The sequence below is a fragment of the Impatiens glandulifera genome, chromosome 1 (genome assembly GCF_907164915.1).
Source record: "Impatiens glandulifera chromosome 1, dImpGla2.1, whole genome shotgun sequence".
Taxonomy (NCBI): domain Eukaryota; kingdom Viridiplantae; phylum Streptophyta; class Magnoliopsida; order Ericales; family Balsaminaceae; genus Impatiens; species Impatiens glandulifera.
In genome coordinates, this window is record NC_061862.1 from 54,510,852 (window position 1) to 54,533,794 (window position 22,943).

Consider the following 22,943-nt stretch of genomic DNA (forward strand, 5'->3'; position numbering starts at 1 on the left):
CTACTGTTATTCAAGGTTCGGATGCAGCGTTCATAGTGTTTTACATTCTCATAGACAAACACCAATGGCGTCAAAAGGTATGGTTCACATGTAGATTACTTTATTTTTAAATTTATATATTGTTAGAGATAAAATGGGACAAATTGTGTCAATTATGCCTAATATTGACACGTATAATATAATATCTTAATTAGTTAAAACAGATTTTGTTGCGAGTTGTGTTTGATAGTGAATGATTGTTTCTTCATATCCTGTAGTATTGATGATTTAATTACTTGTCTGTATGTGACAAGACACTAAGGAAAAACATACAATAATGAAATTAACTAATTGAATACAAAGACAAACATTAAAAGACTTTGTCAAGTACAGCCGGCCGGCTTGCTCCAAATTAACAGGACAATCACAAATGGCTCCATCCATTAGCTTGTAGCCTTGTACTACTAAACATATATTATAAATTTCATGGGGACAAATATAGCTTATACTATCCCAATATTGCTATACTCTCAACTAAATATAGCTTAAGCTAAGCTTGCCATGAGGGCATATTAAATTTCATAGAGTTACTTGATCTTCTCTACTGGAATCGATTAATAATGGGTAGCAGTCGCAATAGCATGTTCCGTTTTGCAGATGGGATTGACAAGCTGCTATTGTTGTTTGGCATTTTGGGTAGCATTGGAGATGGTTTGATGTCTCCAATGGCTATGTACATTCTCAGTGGCATTATTGACACCATTGGAGCTTCTCTATCTTCTGCTGTCATTAACCAGGTACAAACAACATTAATTATTCATTCAATATATAACAAAAACATACAATCAATTAAGAAAGTTTGCATATTGTTTGTGTCTACTGTCTACTACAACAGTATGCTCTCAAGTTATTCATTCTTGCCATTGGAGTTGGCCTATCTGCTTTTATTGGTAAATTACTACTACCACTACTTAAGATTCCATCATGATAAACCCTATTTTAGAAACAAAAAATAAACTTATATCTAATCATCTTACAGAGGGTGTTTGTTGGGCAACAACAGCAGAGAGGCAGACTTCTAGGATGAGATTACACTACTTGAAATCAGTCCTTAGACAGGATGTTGGTTTCTTCGATCATCATACCACCACCCAACAACAACAACAACCTACTTCTACCTTCCAAGTTGTCTCTACAATCTCCTCCGATGCCCATCTAATCCAAGACGTAATAGCTGACAAGATACCCAACTGCCTCACAAATATGTCATCATTTGTTTTCAGCATTGTGGTTGGATTCATTCTCTCTTGGAGGTTGACACTAACCGTCCTTCCCTTCACCCTCATGTTTATAGTTCCAGGACTGGTCTTTGGTAAACTGATGATGCTAATGGGCTTGAAAGCGAACGGTGCTTACGAAGTTGCGGGTGGGATTGCAGAACAAGCTATCTCATCCATTCGGGTTGTATACTCCTTTGTCGGGGAGCCTCAAACACTTTACAAGTTCAGTCAGGCTTTATCGGAAACCATGGGACTCAGGATCAAACAAGGCCTGGCTAAAGGATTTCTTATGGGTAGCATGGGAATGATTTTTGCTACTTGGGCTTTTCAAGCTTGGGTTGGAAGCATCCTGGTTATTCACAAAGGTGAAAGTGGCGGTCGCGTATTTATAGCTGGAGTTTGCGTCATATTGGGTGGATTGTAAGTTTTTTTTTCACACACTCAAACAAATCAGCTCTTTCTAATATACACTTATCTTTCAGAGCCATCATGTCTGCACTGCCTAATCTATCCTACTTCTCGGAGGCAAAAGCGACAGCTACAAGAATGTGCGAAATGATTGATAGGATTCCATCAATAGATAGTGAAGAGAAGAACGGGAAAATTCTATCACAAGTAAGAGGAGAAATCTTATTTAGAAATGTTACCTTTAGTTATCCTTCAAGACCAGACAATCCAGTCCTCCGAGGTTTGGATCTGAAGATCAAAGCAGGGAAAACAACAGGCCTTGTTGGGGGAAGTGGTTCTGGTAAATCAACTGTCATCTCTTTGCTCCAAAGATTTTATGACCCCACCACCACCAATGGAGGAGGAGGAGGAGGAGACATTATGCTTGATGGTCACAAAATTCATAAACTTAAACTTAAATGGTTGAGATCACAGATGGGCCTCGTTAATCAAGAACCCGTTCTCTTCGCCACCTCCATTAAGGAAAACATTTTATTCGGCAAGGAATTAGGAAGAGAAGCAGCAGCCACCATGGATGGAGTTGTAAGCGCGGCCAAGGCTGCAAATGCCCATGATTTTATAATCAATCTACCTCAAGGATATGAAACTCATGTATGTATAATGTATTGTATTCTACTGTACTTAATCATTCCATTCTTCAATTTCTCTATTTGATTGATTGTTTTTCTTGCCAGGTGGGGCAGTTTGGATTTCAGTTGTCTGGAGGTCAAAAGCAAAGAATTGCCATAGCCAGAGCTCTAATAAGGGACCCGAAAATCCTTTTGCTCGATGAAGCTACAAGCGCTCTTGATTCCCAGTCTGAAAGAACCGTTCAAGAGGCCCTTGATCGTGCTTCCTTGGGAAGAACCACTATCATAGTAGCTCATCGACTCGTGACAATACGAAACGCTCACATCATAATAGTTCTTCAATCAGGAAGAGTGGTTGAATCTGGAAATCACGACGAACTTATTTCAAGGAACAATGGTGCTTATCTTGGAATGTTGCAGTTGCAACAACAATCATCGACACAGTCACAATCACAGGATATATCAACAACAGACGTTCCACATAGGCATGGGCGTCGGCGTAGTCGATTGCCGTCTCCAACTGCCCCAAGCCCTAATAATTGGCAAAGCAGCTCGTCTTTCTTCACTCCAATGCATTCCATTAGCGCCCCAAACTCATATCCTTTTTATTACGATGATGACGAAACCGATGACGAAGAAGAATCACTTGAACGTTCTGATTATCTCCGTCGGTTGCTTAAAATGAGTGCTCCCGAATGGAAGAGAGCATTGCTCGGTTGTTTTGGCGCTCTTTGTAATGGGGCGGTTCAACCCATTTATGCTTACCATTTAGGATCACTCGTTTCGGTTTACTTCTCAAACAATCATGTCAAGATCATGTCCGAGACGATTACCGATATTGTCATCTTCTTAGGCCTTGCCATCGTTTCGTTTATCTCAAATCTCGTTCAGCACTACAACTTTTCTATAATGGGAGAGAGGCTAACCAATAGAGTGCGCGAGAAAATGCTTCAAAAAATGCTTACTTTCGAGGTCAGCTGGTTCGATCGAGACGAGAACACGAGCGCATCGATCTGCGCTCGTCTGGCCACGGAAGCCAGCCTGGTTAGATCCCTCGTTGCGGATCGAATGTCGTTATTGGTCCAGATTACATGCACTTCTTGTTTGGCATTCGCCGCGTCACTTGTCATCACTTGGAGAGTTTCGATCGTGATCATCGCCATACAACCTCTAGTCATCGGCAGCTTCTATATGAGGAACGAGTTGATGAAGAGCATGTCCAAGAAAGCGCGACAAGCACAAAAAGAAGGTAGCCAACTCGCGAGTGAAGCTGTGGTTAATCATAGGACCATAACCGCCTTTTCCTCTCAAAAGAGAATACTTTCCATGTTCAAGGATACGCTCGAGGGACCCCGAAAGGAAACCGTGAAGCTTTCTTGGCTTGCGGGTTGTGGCCTTTTCTGCTCTCAGTTCATGTCACCGGCCTCTATTGCTTTGACATTTTGGTATGGAACCCGGTTAATGAATCGCAACTTAGTAGCTCAGAAGGAACTGTTTGAGGTCTTCTTCATCTTGATGAGTACTGGCAAGATCATTGCCGATACAGGAAGCATGACTTCCGACTTATCCAAAGGCTCAAGCGCAATCAGGTCGGTTTTCTCCATCTTAGATCGAAAAACTGAGATTGAACCTGAAGATGAAGAGGAGGAGGACCAAGTTGAGTTAGGATTGTTGAAAGGACGAATAGAACTGAAAAATGTATTCTTTTCTTACCCAACTCGGCCGAATCAGATGATATTTCAAGGTCTAAGTCTGAAGATCCAAGCTGGCGAGACCGTGGCATTGGTGGGACAGAGTGGTTCGGGGAAATCCACTGTGATAGGACTAATAGAGCGGTTCTACGACCCATTGAAGGGATCAGTTTTAATAGATGGTCAAGACATAAAGCGGTATAACCTGAGAAGCATGAGATCACAAATTGCACTGGTTAGCCAAGAACCGACCCTATTTGGAGGGAGCATTCGCGAGAACATAATGTTTGGAAAGGAAGAAGCAACGGAGAGTGAAATTAAGGAGGCGGCAAGACTAGCTAATGCTGACGAATTCATAAGTAGTTTGAAAGACGGTTACAACAGTTATTGTGGAGAAAGAGGGACGCAACTTTCGGGAGGGCAAAAACAAAGGATAGCATTGGCTCGAGCAATTCTAAAGAATCCCGCAATCTTGCTATTGGACGAGGCAACAAGTGCTTTGGATAGCGTCTCGGAGAGCCTGGTCCAAAAGGCATTGGAGAAGATGATGGAAGGACGAACATGTGTGGTGGTGGCGCACAGATTATCGACCATACAAAGGGCAGACTCTATAGTTGTGATCAAGAATGGAAAGGTTGCAGAGATGGGTTCTCACGATCGGCTTCTTTCTTTGGGAAGCCAGGGATCGTATTACTCCCTAGTTAACTCACAGACTCATCGTCAATAACTGATACTTAGCCTGAGCTGAATCAATTTGTCAATCAAATGGATAAAAGCTTATAAATGATATAAATATCAATTTGGTATGCTAAAATAATAATTTGATTTTGAGTATTTTAAAATATGAAAATAGTTTTGAGCCAAAGAAAAGGGAAAAGAATGAAAAGGTTCTCCAATGCAGGATTGAACTACCTCCCTTTAGTTTAGCTATACCACTTGTATAATTGTGGTATATTCAAATTTCACAAGGGAATAAACAAACAGGGAATAAACAAGTGCTCAAATATATTTAAGGAACCAAAAAACTAATCATATACATTGAAATAGTAACATAACATCAACATATGATACTTGTTTGCTGATGTGCTTTCGCTCCTTTGTTTACTTGCACTGCTTCGCTTGACCGTGGCACATCGAAGACGGTGTATATGTATTTTCTTTCTAAAATGGATTTTAGTCATTCTAGTTTTATCTGTGAGATCGACGAATTCTCTCAATTCATCGCTTCATGAGGTATAGAGGGCCATAGGTTCGAATCCTATCACCTTAATGTGAGGCATCAGTCATCAAATCCTCTTTAATGAACATTCATTGGCCTCTTTCCAATGAGACAATTTTTCCACTAAAGTTTCCGACATATAAACTGTTTGAGAGCATTGTGAGAGTAGATTTTTTTAGATTTATAGGTGAGGCGTTGGTTGGTCGGTTGGTCCTATAAACAGTGGTATGCAAAGTAGACATCAATCAACAACTTCTCAACCTTTGCCATAACCTTGAAATTATATTATTAACATTGATCTCCGGTTTAATGTTGAGTTTTGATGAGCTCAAGTTGAGACATATAAAAAACGGGAGGGATAAAAATCCTCACTTTATTGATCGAAAATTTGTATCCTTGTCACTTTGCTGCGGATAATTCTTCCTTTTATTCTTAATCGTTATTTTTTACTTTACTATAATATAGGTTTAAGATATAGGATAGTCTTATTTGCATAATACTTCTGGATTATAACTTTAACTTGGTACAAAATCGATCTCCGACATAGAAATGAAAGTTCGTTCGACAAATAAACTGTTTGATAGGATTTCCATTGAAGTCCTATCTAGAGCTCAGCTCCTCCCACTAAAAACATGATAATAGTTGCAGTTAGTTGGCCTATTAGGAGCTTTTGGAAATCACTTTCGGGAGAGTCTTTTTCCTTATCAAAGCCTTGTCGCATATGAGTTGTTTCACTTATTGATAAAATGTTTTATTTTAAATTTGTTTATGAATGAGAATAATGTAATTTGACAAAAATAAATTTATTAATAAAACTAACAAGTAGTCCGTGTATTTGCAAGAGTAATGATATAAAACCGATTTTTTTTTACAGTTAATCTAAATACATATAGCAATTTTAATTTTATTTTTAACCGTTTTAAGTTTATGGGCGGGTCAACACACAATCCGACCCAAATATTAATTTACTTTCACATATATATCCAAATTAATCACAGCTCTCGACCCGACAATTCAGATATTTTGAAAATTAAGCATAATTATATATATATATATATATGAGTATTGATAAACACAACGACTCTTTAGCGAAAACAAGGCCACGAATCCCACGTGGCCTTGCCAGATAGGAGAGAGAAAAAGCAAAACAAAATAAAAAATTAAATATTTCAGTTTCTCCCTCTTTCTTCTTCCCTCTCTTTCTTCTTTTCATTTATCACTTTCGGCGAACCCTGATTTCTTCTCTGGCGATTTTTCTCTCCGGCATCCCCGACTTCTTCTACTTTCTTCATCTTCTTTCGATCGAAAATGGTAAGAGAACTCTTTCGTGTATGTTCACTTCATTGTCTGCCTTCGTGTTCACTTCATACTATTTTTTCAGGCTGGTGGTCCAGGTACATCTCCATACAAGACTCCAAGATCTCCCAGATCTCAAAGGACAAGGTAAATAACATTTTCTCTTTTAGAATCGTAGATCATTTTAACGATTTGAAGATCGTTTAGCTTTTTGCGGTTAGGGTTAGGGATTTTAATGATTTTAACGATAGAAAACTATGATTATTGTGTATTTGCTGCATTATGGGTCCGGAAATGGATGGTTTAGAGACCCGAAAGTATGATTGTATAATGTTTGGCTGTTATGGGTCCCGAAAATGTGATTTCGGGACCCGAAAGTATGATTATATAATGTTTGTCTATTGTTATGGGTTTAGTTGCAGAACTAATTTCAATTAGGTTGTAAGAAAAACCATTTCTGGTCCCGAAACCACTCATTTCGGGTCCCGAAACCACTCATTTCAAAAAAAAAAATATATTTTTTTTTTGCCGTTTCGGGTCCCGAAACTACTCATTTCGGGTCTCGAAACCAGCTTTTCTGGTCCCGAAATCAGCTTTTTTGGTCTCGAAACTAGCATTTCTAGTCCCGAAACCAACATTTTTTGTCCCGAAATCACCATTTTATGGTGATTTCAAACTCCGAAATGGTTTCTATACGATCTTTTATGGCTATTTTATTTTTTTATAAACCAATAATCTTATTGTAATGTTAATTTGATTTGTAGGTCATGTATGAAGATCCCAATCTTCTTATTGATCAAGTTAATGAAGAAATGAGATTATTTGAGATCTCTCAAATTGTAGGTTGTATTTTAAATGTGATATAAATGACAGATTGTAACATTGTAAATAAATGTTTAATTATGTAAATTTCTAGTATAATAACATTATCTTCAATTATTTTTGATTTTCTAAGATTCATTATAATGTTTCAGATTAAAAAAAATTAAAAAAAAAGTGTCCCGAAATCACTCATTTCTGGTCCTGAAACCACTCATTTCGGGTCCCGAAACCACTCATTTCCAAAAAAACAAAAAACAAATTTTTTTTTTTGCCGTTTCGGGTCCCGAAACCAACTTTTCTGGTCCCAAAATTAGCTTTTTTGTCCCGAAACTAGCATTTCTAATCCCGAAACCAACATTTTTTTGTCCCGAAATCACCATTTTAGGGTGATTTCAAACTCCGAAATGGTTTCTATACGATCTTTTATGGCTATTTTATTTTTTTATAAACCAATAATCTTATTGTAATGTTAATTTGATTTGTAAGTCATGTATGAAGATCCAAATCTTCTTATTGATCAAGTTAATGAAGAAATGAGATTATTTGAGATCTCTCAAATTGTAGGTTGTATTTTAAATGTGATATAAATGAAAGATTGTAACATTGTAAATAATTTTTTAATTATGTAAATTTCTAGTATAATAACATTATCTTCAATTATTTTTGATTTTCTAAGATTCATTATAATGTTTCAGATTAAAAAAAATTAAAAAAAATGTCCCGAAATCACTCATTTCTGGTCCTGAAACCACTCATTTCTGGTCCCGAAACCACTTATTTCGGGTCCCGAAATCACTCATTTCCAAAAAAAAAAATGTTTTTTTTTGCCGTTTCGGGTCCCGAAACTACTCATTTCGGGTCCCGAAACTACTCATTTCGGGTCCCGAAACCAGCTTTTCTTGTCCCGAAACAGCTTTTCTGGTCCCGAAACCAGTTTTTTTGGTCCCGAAACCAGCTTTTCTGGTCCCAAAACCAGCTTTTCTGGTCCCGAAACTAGCATTTCTAGTCAATAATCTTATTGTAATGTTAATTTGATTTGTAGGTCATGTATGAAGATCCAGATCTTTTAGAACTCTAATCTAAATCGATTCAGCAGCTAAACCATAAACGTTAAACATAAATATTGATATGACAATCATTTCGAACGGAAGATAAACGAAAGAAAGAAAAAAGACTTTATATTTCAATCGATCGGAAGATAAGAAGTCGATGAAACGTTTCAGTAAGATCGACAGTGGGTTGGGTTTTGGGAAATGGTAACGAAAAATAAAGAGAGAGATTGTCGTGGAGGTTTTGGTTTTGGGAAAAAATGAAACGTTTCATTAACGGAAGAAGTCTTACCATTTCGATCGATCGGAAGAGAAGTCGGTGAAAATGAAAGAAGAGAATCGCCGGTGGGTTTAGGATAAATGAAAAAAAAGAGAAAGAGAAAGAGAGAGAATGAAACAAAAGAGAAAGAAAGAATAAGATTTTGGTTTTGGGGGGAAATAGAAAGATAGAAATAATAGGATTTTGGTTTTGAGGGAAATAGAAAATTTCAATTTTATTTTTATTTTTTTCTCTCTCCTAGCTGGCAAGACCACGTAGGATTCGTGGCCTTGTTTTCGCTAACTTGTCGTTGAGAATATCATTTCTATCTCTATATATATTAGTTATAAAGTTAAACATTATATTGTTAAAATATCCCGCGTTCATCAAATTTGGTGTTGAATTTAAAATATAAATTTTTATTAGCCTAGTTGGTTAAAGGGTTGTACTTGTTTTGTTAGGTGCGAGTTCGAAACATACATATAACATTTTTAATATTATTTTTAACCGTTTTAAGTTTATGGGCGGGTCAACCCACAATCCGACCTAACTATTCATTTACTCTCACATATATATCTAAATTAACCACAGATCTCGACCCGACAATTCAGACACTTTAAAAAAATTAAGTATCATTGTATATATATTAGAGATAAGTTTCAATTTAAATATGAGAAATACAAGTTAGTTAAAATCTTAAGCAATTCATGGTTTGAAATTATTTATTAAAAGAGTTGAAATTTTGAATATAGAATAAAAATTGTTTATACTTCAAGTTAGTTTTATTTATTTTGTATTGTTCGCAAAATCATAACTATTTTAAATAAAAATAAATATATAATAAGCAATTTCAAACCTATATAAATGTTCTAATACCAAATTGTTAGCAAAATCATATATAAAAAGATATTCAAAAATAGTTAAATGTACATTTATTATACATACATATTATCCCTTATAAAAGTTATAACTAACAAACTAAAAATAAATAAATAACTAACTAACTAAGATAGCTTATTTTTAAGTATTTTAACATTAAATTATATATATTTTAAGAGGTCATATTTTAATATTATTTTTAAAAGGTATTATAAATAACTAAAAAAAATATAAATTGTAACTTATTTTTGCATATCTTAACATTAAACTATAATATATTTTTATATTATTTTTAAAAGGTATTATACATAATTAAAATAATATAAGTCTTTTATCATAAAAATTTATATATTCGTATGGAAAATTTTAAATATAGATATAAAAAAAATCAATTGTTTCAATAGCTAAAATCTTCAAATGTCATAGTAAGTTAATAAAATATTTTGTAACAAATAAATTAGATATGTTAAACAATATTCATAGTTCGAGGCAATCATTGAAGCCAATAATAACAAGGGGTTGTTAACGTTACAACAAGGTCAATAATACAATTCATTCTGATACAAGTCAAATATTAAACAATTTGACCATTGACTTAATTATTCAAAATTATAATGCAGAATCTAGGGTTATTATTGTCTTTTTTTTCCATATGCATGATGTTTCTACGTGGAAATTACCAACTATTATTATTAGTCACAAACATCACTTTCTTCTTTCTCTTTTTAAGATAAACCCATTTTGATAATATTATTATTGATCAAATCTCCATTTTCTAAGAAAAACAATGTCCAAAGTTAAACCTAGTTCTTCAATTCTCCTACTGTTTCTTCTCTTCACAATTTCCCAAGCCAATCCCACATATAACTACCATATCTGTTCAAATACATCAACTTATAATTACAAACCAAACAGCACATTCCAATCAAACCTAAACCTTCTCTTCTCCAACCTCACCTTAAACTCGGGCACAATCGAAACAGGTTTCTACAAAACAAACATAAACGAATCCGTTTACGGTCTTTTCCTCTGCCGGGGAGACCTCTCCACTGAAGTTTGTCAAAACTGCGTCTCCACCGCCACAACAGAATCTCCAAACCTCTACTGCCCCTCCTCAAAACGGGTTTCGATTTGGTACGAGGAATGCATGCTTCGTTACTCAGATCAACCCATCTTTTCAGTACTTGATGATCGAAGTTTTTCGCCTGTTCTATATAGTACACAGAACGTAACCATGGACGTGGCCGAATCAGATTTACTTCCTCCTCTATCGTTGTTGTTAGGTGTGTTGGAGAGTGTGAATGATCAAGCTGCTAATGCGATAAATTATATCGGGAAGAGATTTGCTGTTGGAACATATAGTTATTCTTTTGGGCAAAATGAAACTATGAATGATTCTAATAAAATGAATTTGTATGCTATGGCGGAGTGTTTGCCGGATATTGGAAGGGATGATTGTATTAGTTGTCTACAGAATGCGACGTCGAGTCTTGAAACATGTTGTGAAGGAAGAAGAAGGATTGGAGTTAGGATTCTTATGCCTAGTTGTAGTTTAAGGTATGAATCGTACCTTTTTTATAACGTTACCTCCACATCGCCGCCATCGTCGAAGCCGCCAGGTTGTTAAATTAGTTTGGTTAATTACAACTTGAATAATAATGTTTGTTGATTAATGGTTGGTTGAATTAAAATAGTTTGTGTTTATAGGTGGGGGGAGAAGTATTTTTAAAGGAGGAATTTTTGTGATTGTTGTTGCCTCGGTCCTTTTGCTAATAACTTTGATATGTTTCATCTTGAGAAAGAAAAAGAAATTTCGACAAGCTCAAGAAGATAAATTAGGTATGTTTTATTACAAATACTTAAATTTAATATTATGTTGTGTTAACTTAAAAACAAATTAATTGATCAGAGATTACAAAAGAAATGGACTTGGATCAACATGAAAGTAATTTTATTTATTTTTTCAAAAGTTTATACTTAGTAGATATTAGATTTGGAGATTATGAGTTTCTTTTCGATCAAACTAATTTGGCGGAGCTCTTCTCGTTTTAGGTGGAGACGACGAGGATGAATTCACAAAAGCGGAGTTGGAGCAGTATGATTTTGAAACTATACAAACAGCCACAAACAACTTCTCCAAAGATAACAAGTTAGGGGAAGGTGGATTTGGTATGGTCTATAAGGTAAAATCTACTCATTTTCTCCTTCACAAGTAATTAATGGTTCATATTTTGTTTTGAAAGAATAGATTTTTCATTGATAATCAAATTAAACAAGAACCAATTATTTGTTACATCTAATAGTGCCATTATATGACAGGAAATTAAGTTGTTTAATAAAATCAGTTTTATTATGTTTTCTCAGCTATAGGAGAAAAAGGAAAAGGATTATGTTTTTGCTTTATTTATATAGACTACCAAGTTAGTTTTTAGTTTTATTTTGATATGTAATTTATTGTTCATTTATTGTTAAACTTAAATGTTTATATATGCAATGAGCTTTATTTATATAGACTGATCACTCATTATCTCATTTTCTTCTTCTTCTTCTTCTTTCTTTTTCCATTTCTTACTATTACTTATTATTTGTATATTGATTTGAACATTTTTAGGGTATATTTATAAATGGTCAAGATATTGCTGTTAAGAGATTGTCTTTAATGTCAAGACAAGGAACACGAGAGTTCAAGAATGAAGTGTTGTTAGTTGCTAAGCTTCAACACCGGAATTTAGTGAAGTTATTAGGTTTCTGTTTGGAAGGAGGAGAAAAGATGCTCATTTATGAGTATGTTCCGAATCGAAGCCTCGATTATTATCTCTTTGGTACGTAACTAAACATTAAGATTAATTATTCATTATCTGAAGAAAAGTAGACATATCGTCATTATAATTTTATGAGACAACAGATCCCATCCATCGAGAGAAGTTGAATTGGACTACACGATACAAAATTATAAAAGGAATTGCTCGAGGACTTCTTTATCTTCATGAAGATTCTCAACTAAGGGTTATACATCGAGATCTGAAAGCTAGTAATGTGTTACTAGATGCGGATATGAACACAAAAATATCAGATTTTGGGATGGCAAGGATATGTGTTGCAGATCAAAGTCAAGGAAACACAAATAGGATAGTCGGAACATAGTAAGTTAGTTCTTTTTAATCTGTGTTTATTATTATTATTATTATTATTATTATCAAGTAAGAATAATTTCATAGTTTGTTCTAAGCAATTGTTTGTGTGTATAGTGGTTATATGTCACCAGAATATGCGATGCATGGACAGTTCTCGGTGAAGTCAGATGCATTTAGTTTTGGTGTACTAATCTTAGAGATCATAAGTGGAAAGAAGGTTAGTTCGAACTTTCAACACTTGGATTGCATTGGCCTCCTTAACTATGTAAGTCACATTTATCTAATACTTATTATGTGTTGAAGTTAATTATATTTATGTTTATGTTTTTCCTTTTATTCATTATAGGCTTGGAAACTTTGGAGTAATGGGATACCCCTAGAGTTTGTCGACAATGCATTAGGAGAATCTTACTCGAAAAAGGAGATTATTCGGTGCATGCATATTGGGTTGTTATGCGTACAAGAAGATCCCGAAGCTAGACTTTCCATGATTGACGTCGTTTTGATGCTCAATAATGATGATTCATTGAGTCCTCCGTCTCCTCGACAACCTGTTTCAGTTTTTCGTTACAATTCTGAGCCTAATCGAATTGAAGATGATAAATCAGTTTCTCTAAATAAAATAACTATTTCTGAGGTTTGTCCAAGATAAATATTCTCATTGTATAAGTAATTATATTATACTAGACATAGAACAATTTTATGTCATACTCAATCATTGAGTAGAGTTTCCAAGTGATGCATAGTTATGCATATACAATATTTTTTATTTTATGATAGACAATGTCTTCTGATATTTATAAAATTATAAAATATATAAATTCACACTCAATAAGTGGAGTTACCAAGTTGTGAGTGAAATGTTTAATCTTTTCATTCTTAGAGTAGTTCATCGTCCATACATATTGTCACGGGCTCAGTCTTTTCATTGACGATCCGTGCGGCACTAGTTACAATCTTCGCAAGAACGAGTAACTAGTTAGCCTTACTCGACTCAACACTCGGCGTTTAATATAATTGACATAAGAATTCTAGAGAGAGAGAGTAACTCTTACAAAGAATAGTATATTACTCGAATACTTGGTGATTTACAATGTAATACTTCACAGGTATTTATATGACTAATTCTATCTGTTACATTGATTGTGCACTAATTTAGGGATTCCTTATAATTATCAATCAAGGACATTCCTTTTATATTTCAATTAGTGATGCACTAATCAAGGAATTCCTTTTAACTCTCAATTAGGTGAGCTAATCAAGGACCTTCTTTCCAGCTTCTTTCCAGTCTAGAATCTTCCTTGGGTTGGGCTTAAGAGGGCTCAAGATCCTCCTCTTCTTGGGCCAGGAGGATTGGGTCGTGACATTCTCCTTAAGCCTCCTCTTCCTGGGCCAGGAAGATTGGGCTGTGACATTCTCCCCCACTCAATCTGGCGACGTCCTCGTCGCTTCCTCCTTGTAGGCCTGGATGATGTCTCCACATGAGATAAAAGTTTTGAGCGACGTGCTGGCTTTCTAACCCGTTTCTTCTCTAAGAAAGGGCCTTCGTATTGTCTCACAAGCCCCTTATGAACTTTGGAAAATTGTCTCTCTTGATGGAGGAGAAGTTTGACTATCACTCGGTTTCCTCCGAACTCCAAGTGTCTTCTCTTCTTTTCCTCCCATTTCTTCATTCTTTTGGCGGTCTTGGCTATTTCGCACTTCTCTTTCTTGAATGGAAACTCCTCTGGTTGCCTCTTCAATTCCTCCAATTTGGGAGGTTTAATGCGATAAAGAACCGTCGCCGATGGTTTAGTACATTTGACTAACTCTTCTCTATTCTCCACCTCTCTCTTATGGTGGAGTTTCTTTGATACTCCAGCGGACATTACATCGTGACCTTTCTCTATGACAATTGTAACTTCTGGATGTATCTTCTCTTTAGACGCAGTCTTCTCATCTTCTTTCATAATGACAAAAGATGATGGGTAGGTGTCCTCCGCACCTTTTAAGAGTTGCATGGCAGATATGTGCCTAGTTTCTCTCCTGCCCTTTCTTGTTAGAGGTATTATGCGAGTATTACCTTGCTCTAGAATGTACATCATATTGGCAGAAGGGAGTAGAATGGCATTTACCTTGTCTAGAAACTCTATGCCGAGAACCATTTTGTAGTCATCCATGTCGATAATGGAGAAATCCAGAAGGCCGGTCCACTCTCCCAAGTTGATCTTTACATTACGAGCAACTCCATAAGTCGCACTTGGTGACGAGTTGACTGCTTTAAGCCACCCTTTCTCTTTAATGTACCTAATCCCCAGTCTTCTCGCCTCCTTTACCTCTAGAAAATTGTTGTTGGCTCCCGTATCCAACAAAGCTTTAACCATGTGGTTTCTTACTCTAGTTTCCACAAATAGTCGTCCTTTCTTTGTGGACTTTGACTTATCAAACTTTGCTGTAACGGCACTAAGTAGGTTTAACGACCCCAATCGAGCTTCATCGTGAAGGCGTTCTTGCTCCTCCATCAATGCTGATAGTTTGTTCTTCATTGGGCACTCTCTCGCTTTGTGCGGCCCTTCACAAAAGAAACACTTTATCCGGGGTTTATCTCCACGTTTCTCGTCCCGATCTCCTTTACCATTTGATTTGATAAACTTAACTGGGTCTTCATTGTTATGGAGATGGTCTCCACCATTTTCCCCATTGTCATTCCTCTCATAGGTCGACTTTGGTTTCTCTTGCCTTCTCATCTCGACAAGAGATTCAGCCACGGCAATTGCGGAGCTTAGATCTTGGACACTACGTCGTTCCAATTCCAACTTCGCCCACATTTGTAGACCGTCAGTGAAGGCAAACAAGGCTTCGTCGTTTGAGTAGTTAGGGATCTCAAGGAGAGTAGCTATGAAATCTTTGACATACTTCTTGATACTCCCTCTTTGTGAGAGCCGCCGCAACTTGGTCCTTGCTTCTCGAATAGCGTTTTCAGGATAGAACTGTCTCTTGAGTTCCTCCTTAAATTCACCCCAGGTATTGATAGAACACGTACCTTTTTCAATGTCGTTACTCCTTCGCCTCCACCATAGCATCGCGGTGTCTTCCAGGTATGTCGTGGCAGTATCTATCTTTCTCGCCTCTTCTACTAGGCCGAGTGCTTTGAAATACTGATCCAGACTCCATAGGAAGTTGTCGATCTCTTTTGCATTTCTCTCGCCTAAATACGCTTTATGCCTTGGAATGTCTATCCTTATCGGATTGGGGACTCCTACAGGCGCGCGTCCGCACTCTTGCGCAACCGCCTTCTTGAGTAACGCTACATTCTCTTCGGTAGTTTGTAACTTAGAAATCATTACCTCGAGTTTCTCAGTCAAGGTCCTGATTTCACCAAGGAGGGTATGCTCCACGATCTGAGCTTGCTCTTGACACTTGGACAAACCTTCATTCAGGGCACCTTGTATTCCTCCTCGGAGCTCATCTCTCTCCTTCTCAAGCTCGACAATGCGTTCCTCTAGGTCCCCATCATTATCTTGTCCGTACGCCACGGTGAGTTCTACCTTCTCCAACCTGGCGATAATGTCAACGATAGCATCTCTTGATCTTTCTCTTTCTTTGGTAGCTTTGGTTCCTCCCGCTTGAACTTTGCGAGAGTTCCTACCATCTTCTTCGGTCCCGTGGGGAAGATTCTCTACTTCGTCCACGACCTTTGAAGTTTCTTCCGATCTCCTCGTCATTTCAGCTCTGATACCAAATGTCACGGGCTCAGTCTTTTCACTGACGATTCGTGCGGCACTAGTTACGATCTTCGCAAGAACGAGTAACTAGTCAGCCTTACTCGACGCAACACTCGGCGTTTAATATAATTGACACAAGAATTCTAGAGAGAGAGAGAGTAACTCTTACAAAAAATAGTATATTACTCGAATACTTGGTGATTTACAATGTAATACTTCACAGGTATTTATAAGACTAATTCTAGCTGTTACATTGATTGTGCACTAATTTAGGGATTCCTTATAATTATCAATCAAGGACATTCCTTATTAAGGACATTCCTTTTATATTTCAATTAGTGATGCACTAATCAAGGAATTCCTTTTAACTCTCAATTAGGTGAGCTAATCAAGGACCTTCCTTCCAGCTTCCTTCCAGTCTAGAATCTTCCTTGGGTTGGGCTTAAGAGGGCTCAAGTCTCCTCCTCTTCTTGGGCCAGGAGGATTGGGTCGTGACATTCTCCTTAAGCCTTCTCTTCCTGGGCCAGGAAGATTGTGCTGTGACAATATGCATATATCACATTTGGGTTTGTTACTTAGATTTTATTATTCATAATTATTATTTTAATGTTTAATGTTTGGATCACCTTAGGATGGTAGAGTTGGCTTTGGTCATGATAAATGTAAAACTACAACATAAAAAAACAAAAAAAAAGAAAGAATTATAAACGCTTGATAGAGAATTCATTTTTTTCATGTAACTTATCTTACTCTAAAATCTTATAAAAGAAAATTAAGTTCATAGACATTAATTGAAGTTCGTTTCAATTTTAACAATTGAGATAAGGAACGAAAACGATATGATTCAATTAATGTATTTCTTTTTAGACTAACTTTGATTTTTTTTTTAAGTTGTCACTTAGTTTTCTCCACAAGAAACCGAGAAAGAAATTATTGTAGTAATTCAGAAACGCAAATCTAAGAGATTCCAATTTTCAAATTTGTAACGTAAAAAATTATTATACCAATTCACTATTTTTATATATTTTAATACAAAATAAATAAATTTAATATTTTTACAAAGGATAACTAATAATACACTTAATTTATAAGGATACAATAAATTATAATTATAAAATAAACATAATAAATATATATAATGTTTAACTACAAATCACATGCTCTTGCATCACAATAATCCATTTTATGAGAGTAAACGAGTCGAATTGTTAATTCGTGAGTTGACAAGCCCACACAACTTCGAAATATTTAAAATATTAAAAAATAAAATAAAAAATAATATATAAGTCTTTAACTTACCACCTATTAATATAAATATAATATTATAACCAACTAAGCTAATATGATTTCATATTTCAAATTTAACAAAAACAAATTGGAAAAACTTACAACTTAAAACTTTGTATTAATTTTTTTATAAATTTTTGTTTTTGTAAATGTTATAAGATAAAGTTTTTTTTAAAACATAAATGTATTTTATGAATTAGATAACCATCCTTTCATATCTATAACATTATATTTAATTAATATATATAGACATGCACTCAATTTCTAATCTATTTCTTTCCAAGTTGTGAGTGAAATTTTTAATCTATTTCTTTCTTAGAGACTAGAGTTAATCGCTCAAACATACATCACCATTTGGGTTTGTCACTTAGTTCTATTATTCATAATTATTATTTTAATGTTTAATGTTTGGTTCTGCTTGGGAGTGAACAATTCGAGTATTATACTACTTGAATTTAACTCGATTTGTATTATATATATTCGATCGAGTACCAAAATTTGTACTCGACTCGTTGACAATTCGAGTTACTCGAGCTCGAAAAACTCAAAAATTAATTTTTATTAATAAAATTACATAATCAATTTGCTCATTTGCTTGGAATGTGGAAGATCAAACATGTGGAATATTGATTTGCTCCTTTGATTGTATATGAGAAAAGAGGAAGGAGGAGAGGAAGAGTTTGGGGAAAAAGATGTGTGAAAGATGTTTAATATTTTATTTTTTATATATATATTATAAATATAAATGTTTATAATATTTATAAAGCGAGCTATTCACGATCTTCTCAAAATAGAAATATAAAGCTCAAACTCGAACTCGATTCTAAAAATCAAGCTACTCGATCTCAATTCGAGCTCGGTCAAACCGAGTTCAAGTCTAACTTTGACTGAGTTACTCACGTCAGACTTGTCTACACCTCTAGGGATGGTAGAGTGACACAAGTGACCTTGTGTCACGATAAATGTAATCCCAAACAATTATTTGAATTAAGAGTGTAACGCTTGCAAAGTGTTTAAAAACGCTTAATTGATAATCCGACTTTTTCAGTGTAGCTTACCTTTCACTAAAATCTCGTAAAATAAAATTAAGTCGATAGCACACTTCTCGAAGATTGTTTCAATTTAAATAATGGAATGAGAAACCAAAATAATAAGATTCGATTAATTTTTTTTCTTTTAGATTAGTTTTGTTTATTTTAGAATAATCACTCGGTTTTTTCTACTAAAAATCGAAAAAATATATAGTGTTTTAGAAACAAAAATGAAAGAGATTCCAGTTTAGTTCGATAATTTGTAACACTTGAAAAATAACATCAAAATTTTGTCTGTCTTCCCAACTGTCACTAATATTTTATTTAATTTAAAAAAAACAGTATTCACATCTTATTTCAATGTATCTTAATAATATGTATCTAAATTCTAAAGTTTAGGGAAAAACACAATTCTACCAACAAACTTTTTATAATTATTTTTCTAATCATTCTTATATGTTTTAATAAAATAAATAAATTTTGGATGCACAATTAACATTATTTGTAAATATCAAAATATATTTTTATAAATAATTATTTTTTATTTAAAAAATTAAAAAAATATTATACCAATTCACTATTTCTTATATATTTAAATACAAAATAAATAAATTAAATATTTTTACAAAATATAATTAATAATATACTTATGGTGATATAATGAACCATAATTATAAAATAAACATATTACAAAATGGATGATAAAATTTAAAAAGTTAGAAAAAATAGAAAAAAAAATATTTAGTTAGGAAATAAAACATATAGAGTATTTTGGACCTTATAACTTAACTAAGAAAGTTCTAAGTAACTAAAAAAAATTAATTAATAAGAGTGATTCCTAAATTATCAATGTCACAATTCTATTCTTATTTAGAATCTCTTAAATGAAATTGAAAATTATGATTATGTGTTATATTAGCTTTCTATATTAAAAAAAATATATTAAAAAAAATATATATTTTAAACCTTATTACTATATAATTATTTTTTATTGGTAGAAGGTTTGGTTTAAGAGGAAATACAAATTAATAGTTTTTTAAAATATTTGTTAGATTTTTATATATGTTTTTGTGATTTTTTTTTTCCAAATGTGATAAAAATTCATTACAATTTTAACTAATAAATTGATCTCAACATATAAAACTCCTAAATTAAAAAGAAAAAAAAGTGACAAATATTATGCATGAATAAGGAAACAATTTGTCAAACTTCATTGCTGATTTATTCAACGGAAGAATTAATCATTAATTGAAAAAACAAAAAATAATAAATTGACACAATGTATTTTTCAATAGTTAGGTTATAATTTTCTTCAGTATCATGTTGGGGCTGTCGATCATCCATCATATGACTTTGTCATGTTTGTTTTGAGTAAAAGACATGAAATAATGCAAACCATATACTTTTGATTTCGTTCCTCATATGTAGGCAAATAATTTAATTTATGAAATTTTAAAGTTTTTTAATTGTGTTGTGATTGTAAAAAATCTATTTTTTTAAATATTAGATTAATTATTTTTTTTAACAAAATGTCATGACCTAAATGTCAATTTACTTTGCTTTATCATGACTCATGACATTTGGTAAAAAAAATCAAGCCATCCAAAACAATGTAACAATAGTCATGAAAAGGTGCGTGGATCATTTCCCTTCATCATTTCATTATACCGATATTTATTTTTTTCAACTTAATTTTCGTAGAAAATATATTATTTTTTATAAATAGTGAGATGTAAAATTTTGAACCCATAAATTTCTAAGTTATAATTTTTTTTAAAAAAAAATTAGATTAATCTATAATAATTAATGTCATAACTTATTTATAATACTAACTTTTTCAAAATATATAAAACATCTTTAATTTGAGGCCAAGAAAATAACTTAATCTATTGATGAAGGAGAAGAAAAACATATTACCTTTATAGCACACCAAATCCACCTGGACCAATTTTATTATCTTTGGAGAAGTTGTTTGCGGCTGTTTGAATGGTGTCAAAACTATATTGCTCCAATTCTGCTTTTGTGAATTCATCTTCATCCCAGCAAATTAGTATAAGATTAAAAAGTAACTAAAAATAACAGTACTTTTTCAAAAAATTGTTTAAACGAACATAACAACATCTTCAACTCCAACTTGAACTTAACTTAACCTGTTTCTTCTTTCTCCAAAAGAAACAATATCCAAGCCATTCCCAAAAACAAAGGAACCAATATTTGTGTGGGGGTGACTTCTTAATAAAAATTGCTATATCTAATTTAAAGAAGAAAAAAAGTTTCAAAAATAAATAGGAAAAAGCAAAAAACTTTCAATAGATAAATTAAATAATATATATATATATATATATATATATATATATATATATATATATATATATATATATATATATATATATATATATATATATATATATATATATATATATATATATATATATATATATATATATATTATATAAGGATGATAATTTGAAACCGTCCCACGATAACCACTAAATTGTCCTGCTTGGGGAATTTTTTCCCGAAATTGAACGGGGATAATATTTGTGTCCCCGCTCCATCCTGATCTCACCTCGATTCTACCCCGAACACTATAAACTCAATTAAATATATAAAATCATAAATATATTTATTTATTTATTATATTTTATAAGAGTTGGAAGTTTATTTCTTTATAATAATATAAAATTTAAATATGTTACAATATATATTATATAAATCCGTTTATACAATTTATTGTATAATTTTTTATTTTATAAAAGTATTTTATAAAAGGTGTCTCATAGGGATTCTCCGAAACCGAACGGGGCGGGGATTGTATTAAAAATCTCTCCAAAATAATAACGGAGCAGATATGATAAATGCATTCCCCGCCCTGAACTGCCCCATTGTCATCCCTAGGTATATATGATCTATATTTTGGAATATTTTGACATTGTCAAATACTTAATTTCAGGCATTACCTATTTTTCTTTATTTTTTTCATTTCCTTGCTATTATATATATATATATATATATATATATATATATATATATATATATATATATTGTTTGTATATTACATTAGTAAAACAAAATGTCAATATCAACTTTTTTACCGTTGATATTGAACAAAAAATGGTTAGTATTGAGTAATAACAACAATTCAAAAAGCGGTTGACATATTTTGACAGAGCCTCCATAGGCATTGCTCAAACATGAAATATCAACATATTTGGGTCAGTTGTTATTACTCAATAACAACCGTTTTGTAAACCGTTGTTATTAAGTAATATCAACCGTTCTAAAGACTGTTATTATTAAACAATTGCAGTCGTTTTAAATTCAATTGATATTAAGCAATATCAATCGTTTTAAAAAATATTGTCATTACTCAATACTAACGGACATAAAGCCAATTGTTATTAATCAATAACAACCATTTTATTGTTGACATTTCTTATTCCCGGATTTATAAAAAAAATTATTTCAATTATTTTAATTAAAAATCACTTTAAAATAAATTTAATTATTTTATACAAAATTTCAAATAACAATATAATTTTTAAATATAATTCCAAAATTAACATTAAAACAATTTAATTCCAAACACATACAAATATTATATTTAAATAAACAAAAAAATCATAATACAAAAAAATAAAAAATAATAATTCCATCTTCATCTTCTATCTTCTATCTTCTATTTCTTCATAAACCTCCTCTTAATAATTAACTTCGTCCAAATTTAATATACTTATATATAAAGACATTTAATAATATAAACATTTTTGGAGAAATTTGTTTAATCTATTTAATAACTTTTTCTTAGATGTGTATCTAGAAACCTGATTATATAATGATAATTTAACTATAAGGTAAATGAGAAAGGAATTAAGAGCATATATCGAAGGAGAAGATATATGTTGTGGAAGCAATGAGAATGAGAGTTTGAAGAGAGAAGAAGTTATTACTCACAAAAATTAAAATTGTGGGAAGATGAAAAATTAATTAATTAATTAATTTGTATAACATGAATTTTGATGATCTTTATTTATTTATTTTAATTATATATATATATATATACTCTATTAAATAACAAATCAAAATAATTTATATAAAGTTTTTAAATTTAAAATATATTATATATATTATTAAATAAATAAATATGAATATTTTAAATTTAATTATATATATATATATATATATATATATTTAGACTCATATATTTAAGAGTAATGATTGGGGGAGCGAAAGATTCGTAGCGAATGAGACAGCGAACGAACGACGTGGAGTGCTG

The 22,943-nt window shown here is 33.0% G+C and overlaps 2 protein-coding genes across 2 annotated transcripts; both read left to right on the forward strand.

Annotated features, from left to right (window-relative positions):
* The first annotated feature begins 25 nt into the window (after window positions 1-25).
* On the forward strand, window positions 26-4,856 carry LOC124939911 (putative multidrug resistance protein). The gene is made up of 5 exons (XM_047480377.1): window positions 26-776; window positions 875-929; window positions 1,019-1,679; window positions 1,742-2,318; window positions 2,402-4,856. The coding sequence occupies exons 1-5, from the start codon at window positions 600-602 to the stop codon at window positions 4,712-4,714; spliced, it is 3,783 nt and encodes a 1,260-aa protein (XP_047336333.1). The 5' UTR covers window positions 26-599; the 3' UTR covers window positions 4,715-4,856.
* Window positions 4,857-10,272: 5,416 nt separating this feature from the next.
* LOC124939921 (cysteine-rich receptor-like protein kinase 44) lies at window positions 10,273-13,384 on the forward strand. Its single transcript, XM_047480388.1, has 7 exons — window positions 10,273-11,125; window positions 11,217-11,350; window positions 11,564-11,694; window positions 12,123-12,333; window positions 12,417-12,654; window positions 12,760-12,910; window positions 12,992-13,384. Exons 1-7 carry the CDS (start codon window positions 10,299-10,301, stop codon window positions 13,295-13,297), a joined length of 1,998 nt encoding a protein of 665 aa, XP_047336344.1. The 5' UTR covers window positions 10,273-10,298; the 3' UTR covers window positions 13,298-13,384.
* Window positions 13,385-22,943: the final 9,559 nt, after the last annotated feature.

Excerpts from the sequence above, each read along its gene's own strand:
- LOC124939921 (XM_047480388.1), top strand. The coding sequence starts at position 10,299 with ATGTCCAAAGTTAAACCTAGTTCTTCAATTCTCCTACTGTTTCTTCTC. Across the intron at positions 11,695-12,122 it reads GATTTGGTATGGTCTATAAG|GGTATATTTATAAATGGTCA; the intron begins GTAAAATCTACT and ends GAACATTTTTAG. Across the intron at positions 12,334-12,416 it reads CCTCGATTATTATCTCTTTG|ATCCCATCCATCGAGAGAAG; the intron begins GTACGTAACTAA and ends ATGAGACAACAG.
- LOC124939911 (XM_047480377.1), top strand. The coding sequence starts at position 600 with ATGGGTAGCAGTCGCAATAGCATGTTCCGTTTTGCAGATGGGATTGAC. Across the intron at positions 777-874 it reads CTTCTGCTGTCATTAACCAG|TATGCTCTCAAGTTATTCAT; the intron begins GTACAAACAACA and ends CTACTACAACAG. Across the intron at positions 2,319-2,401 it reads CTCAAGGATATGAAACTCAT|GTGGGGCAGTTTGGATTTCA; the intron begins GTATGTATAATG and ends TTTTCTTGCCAG.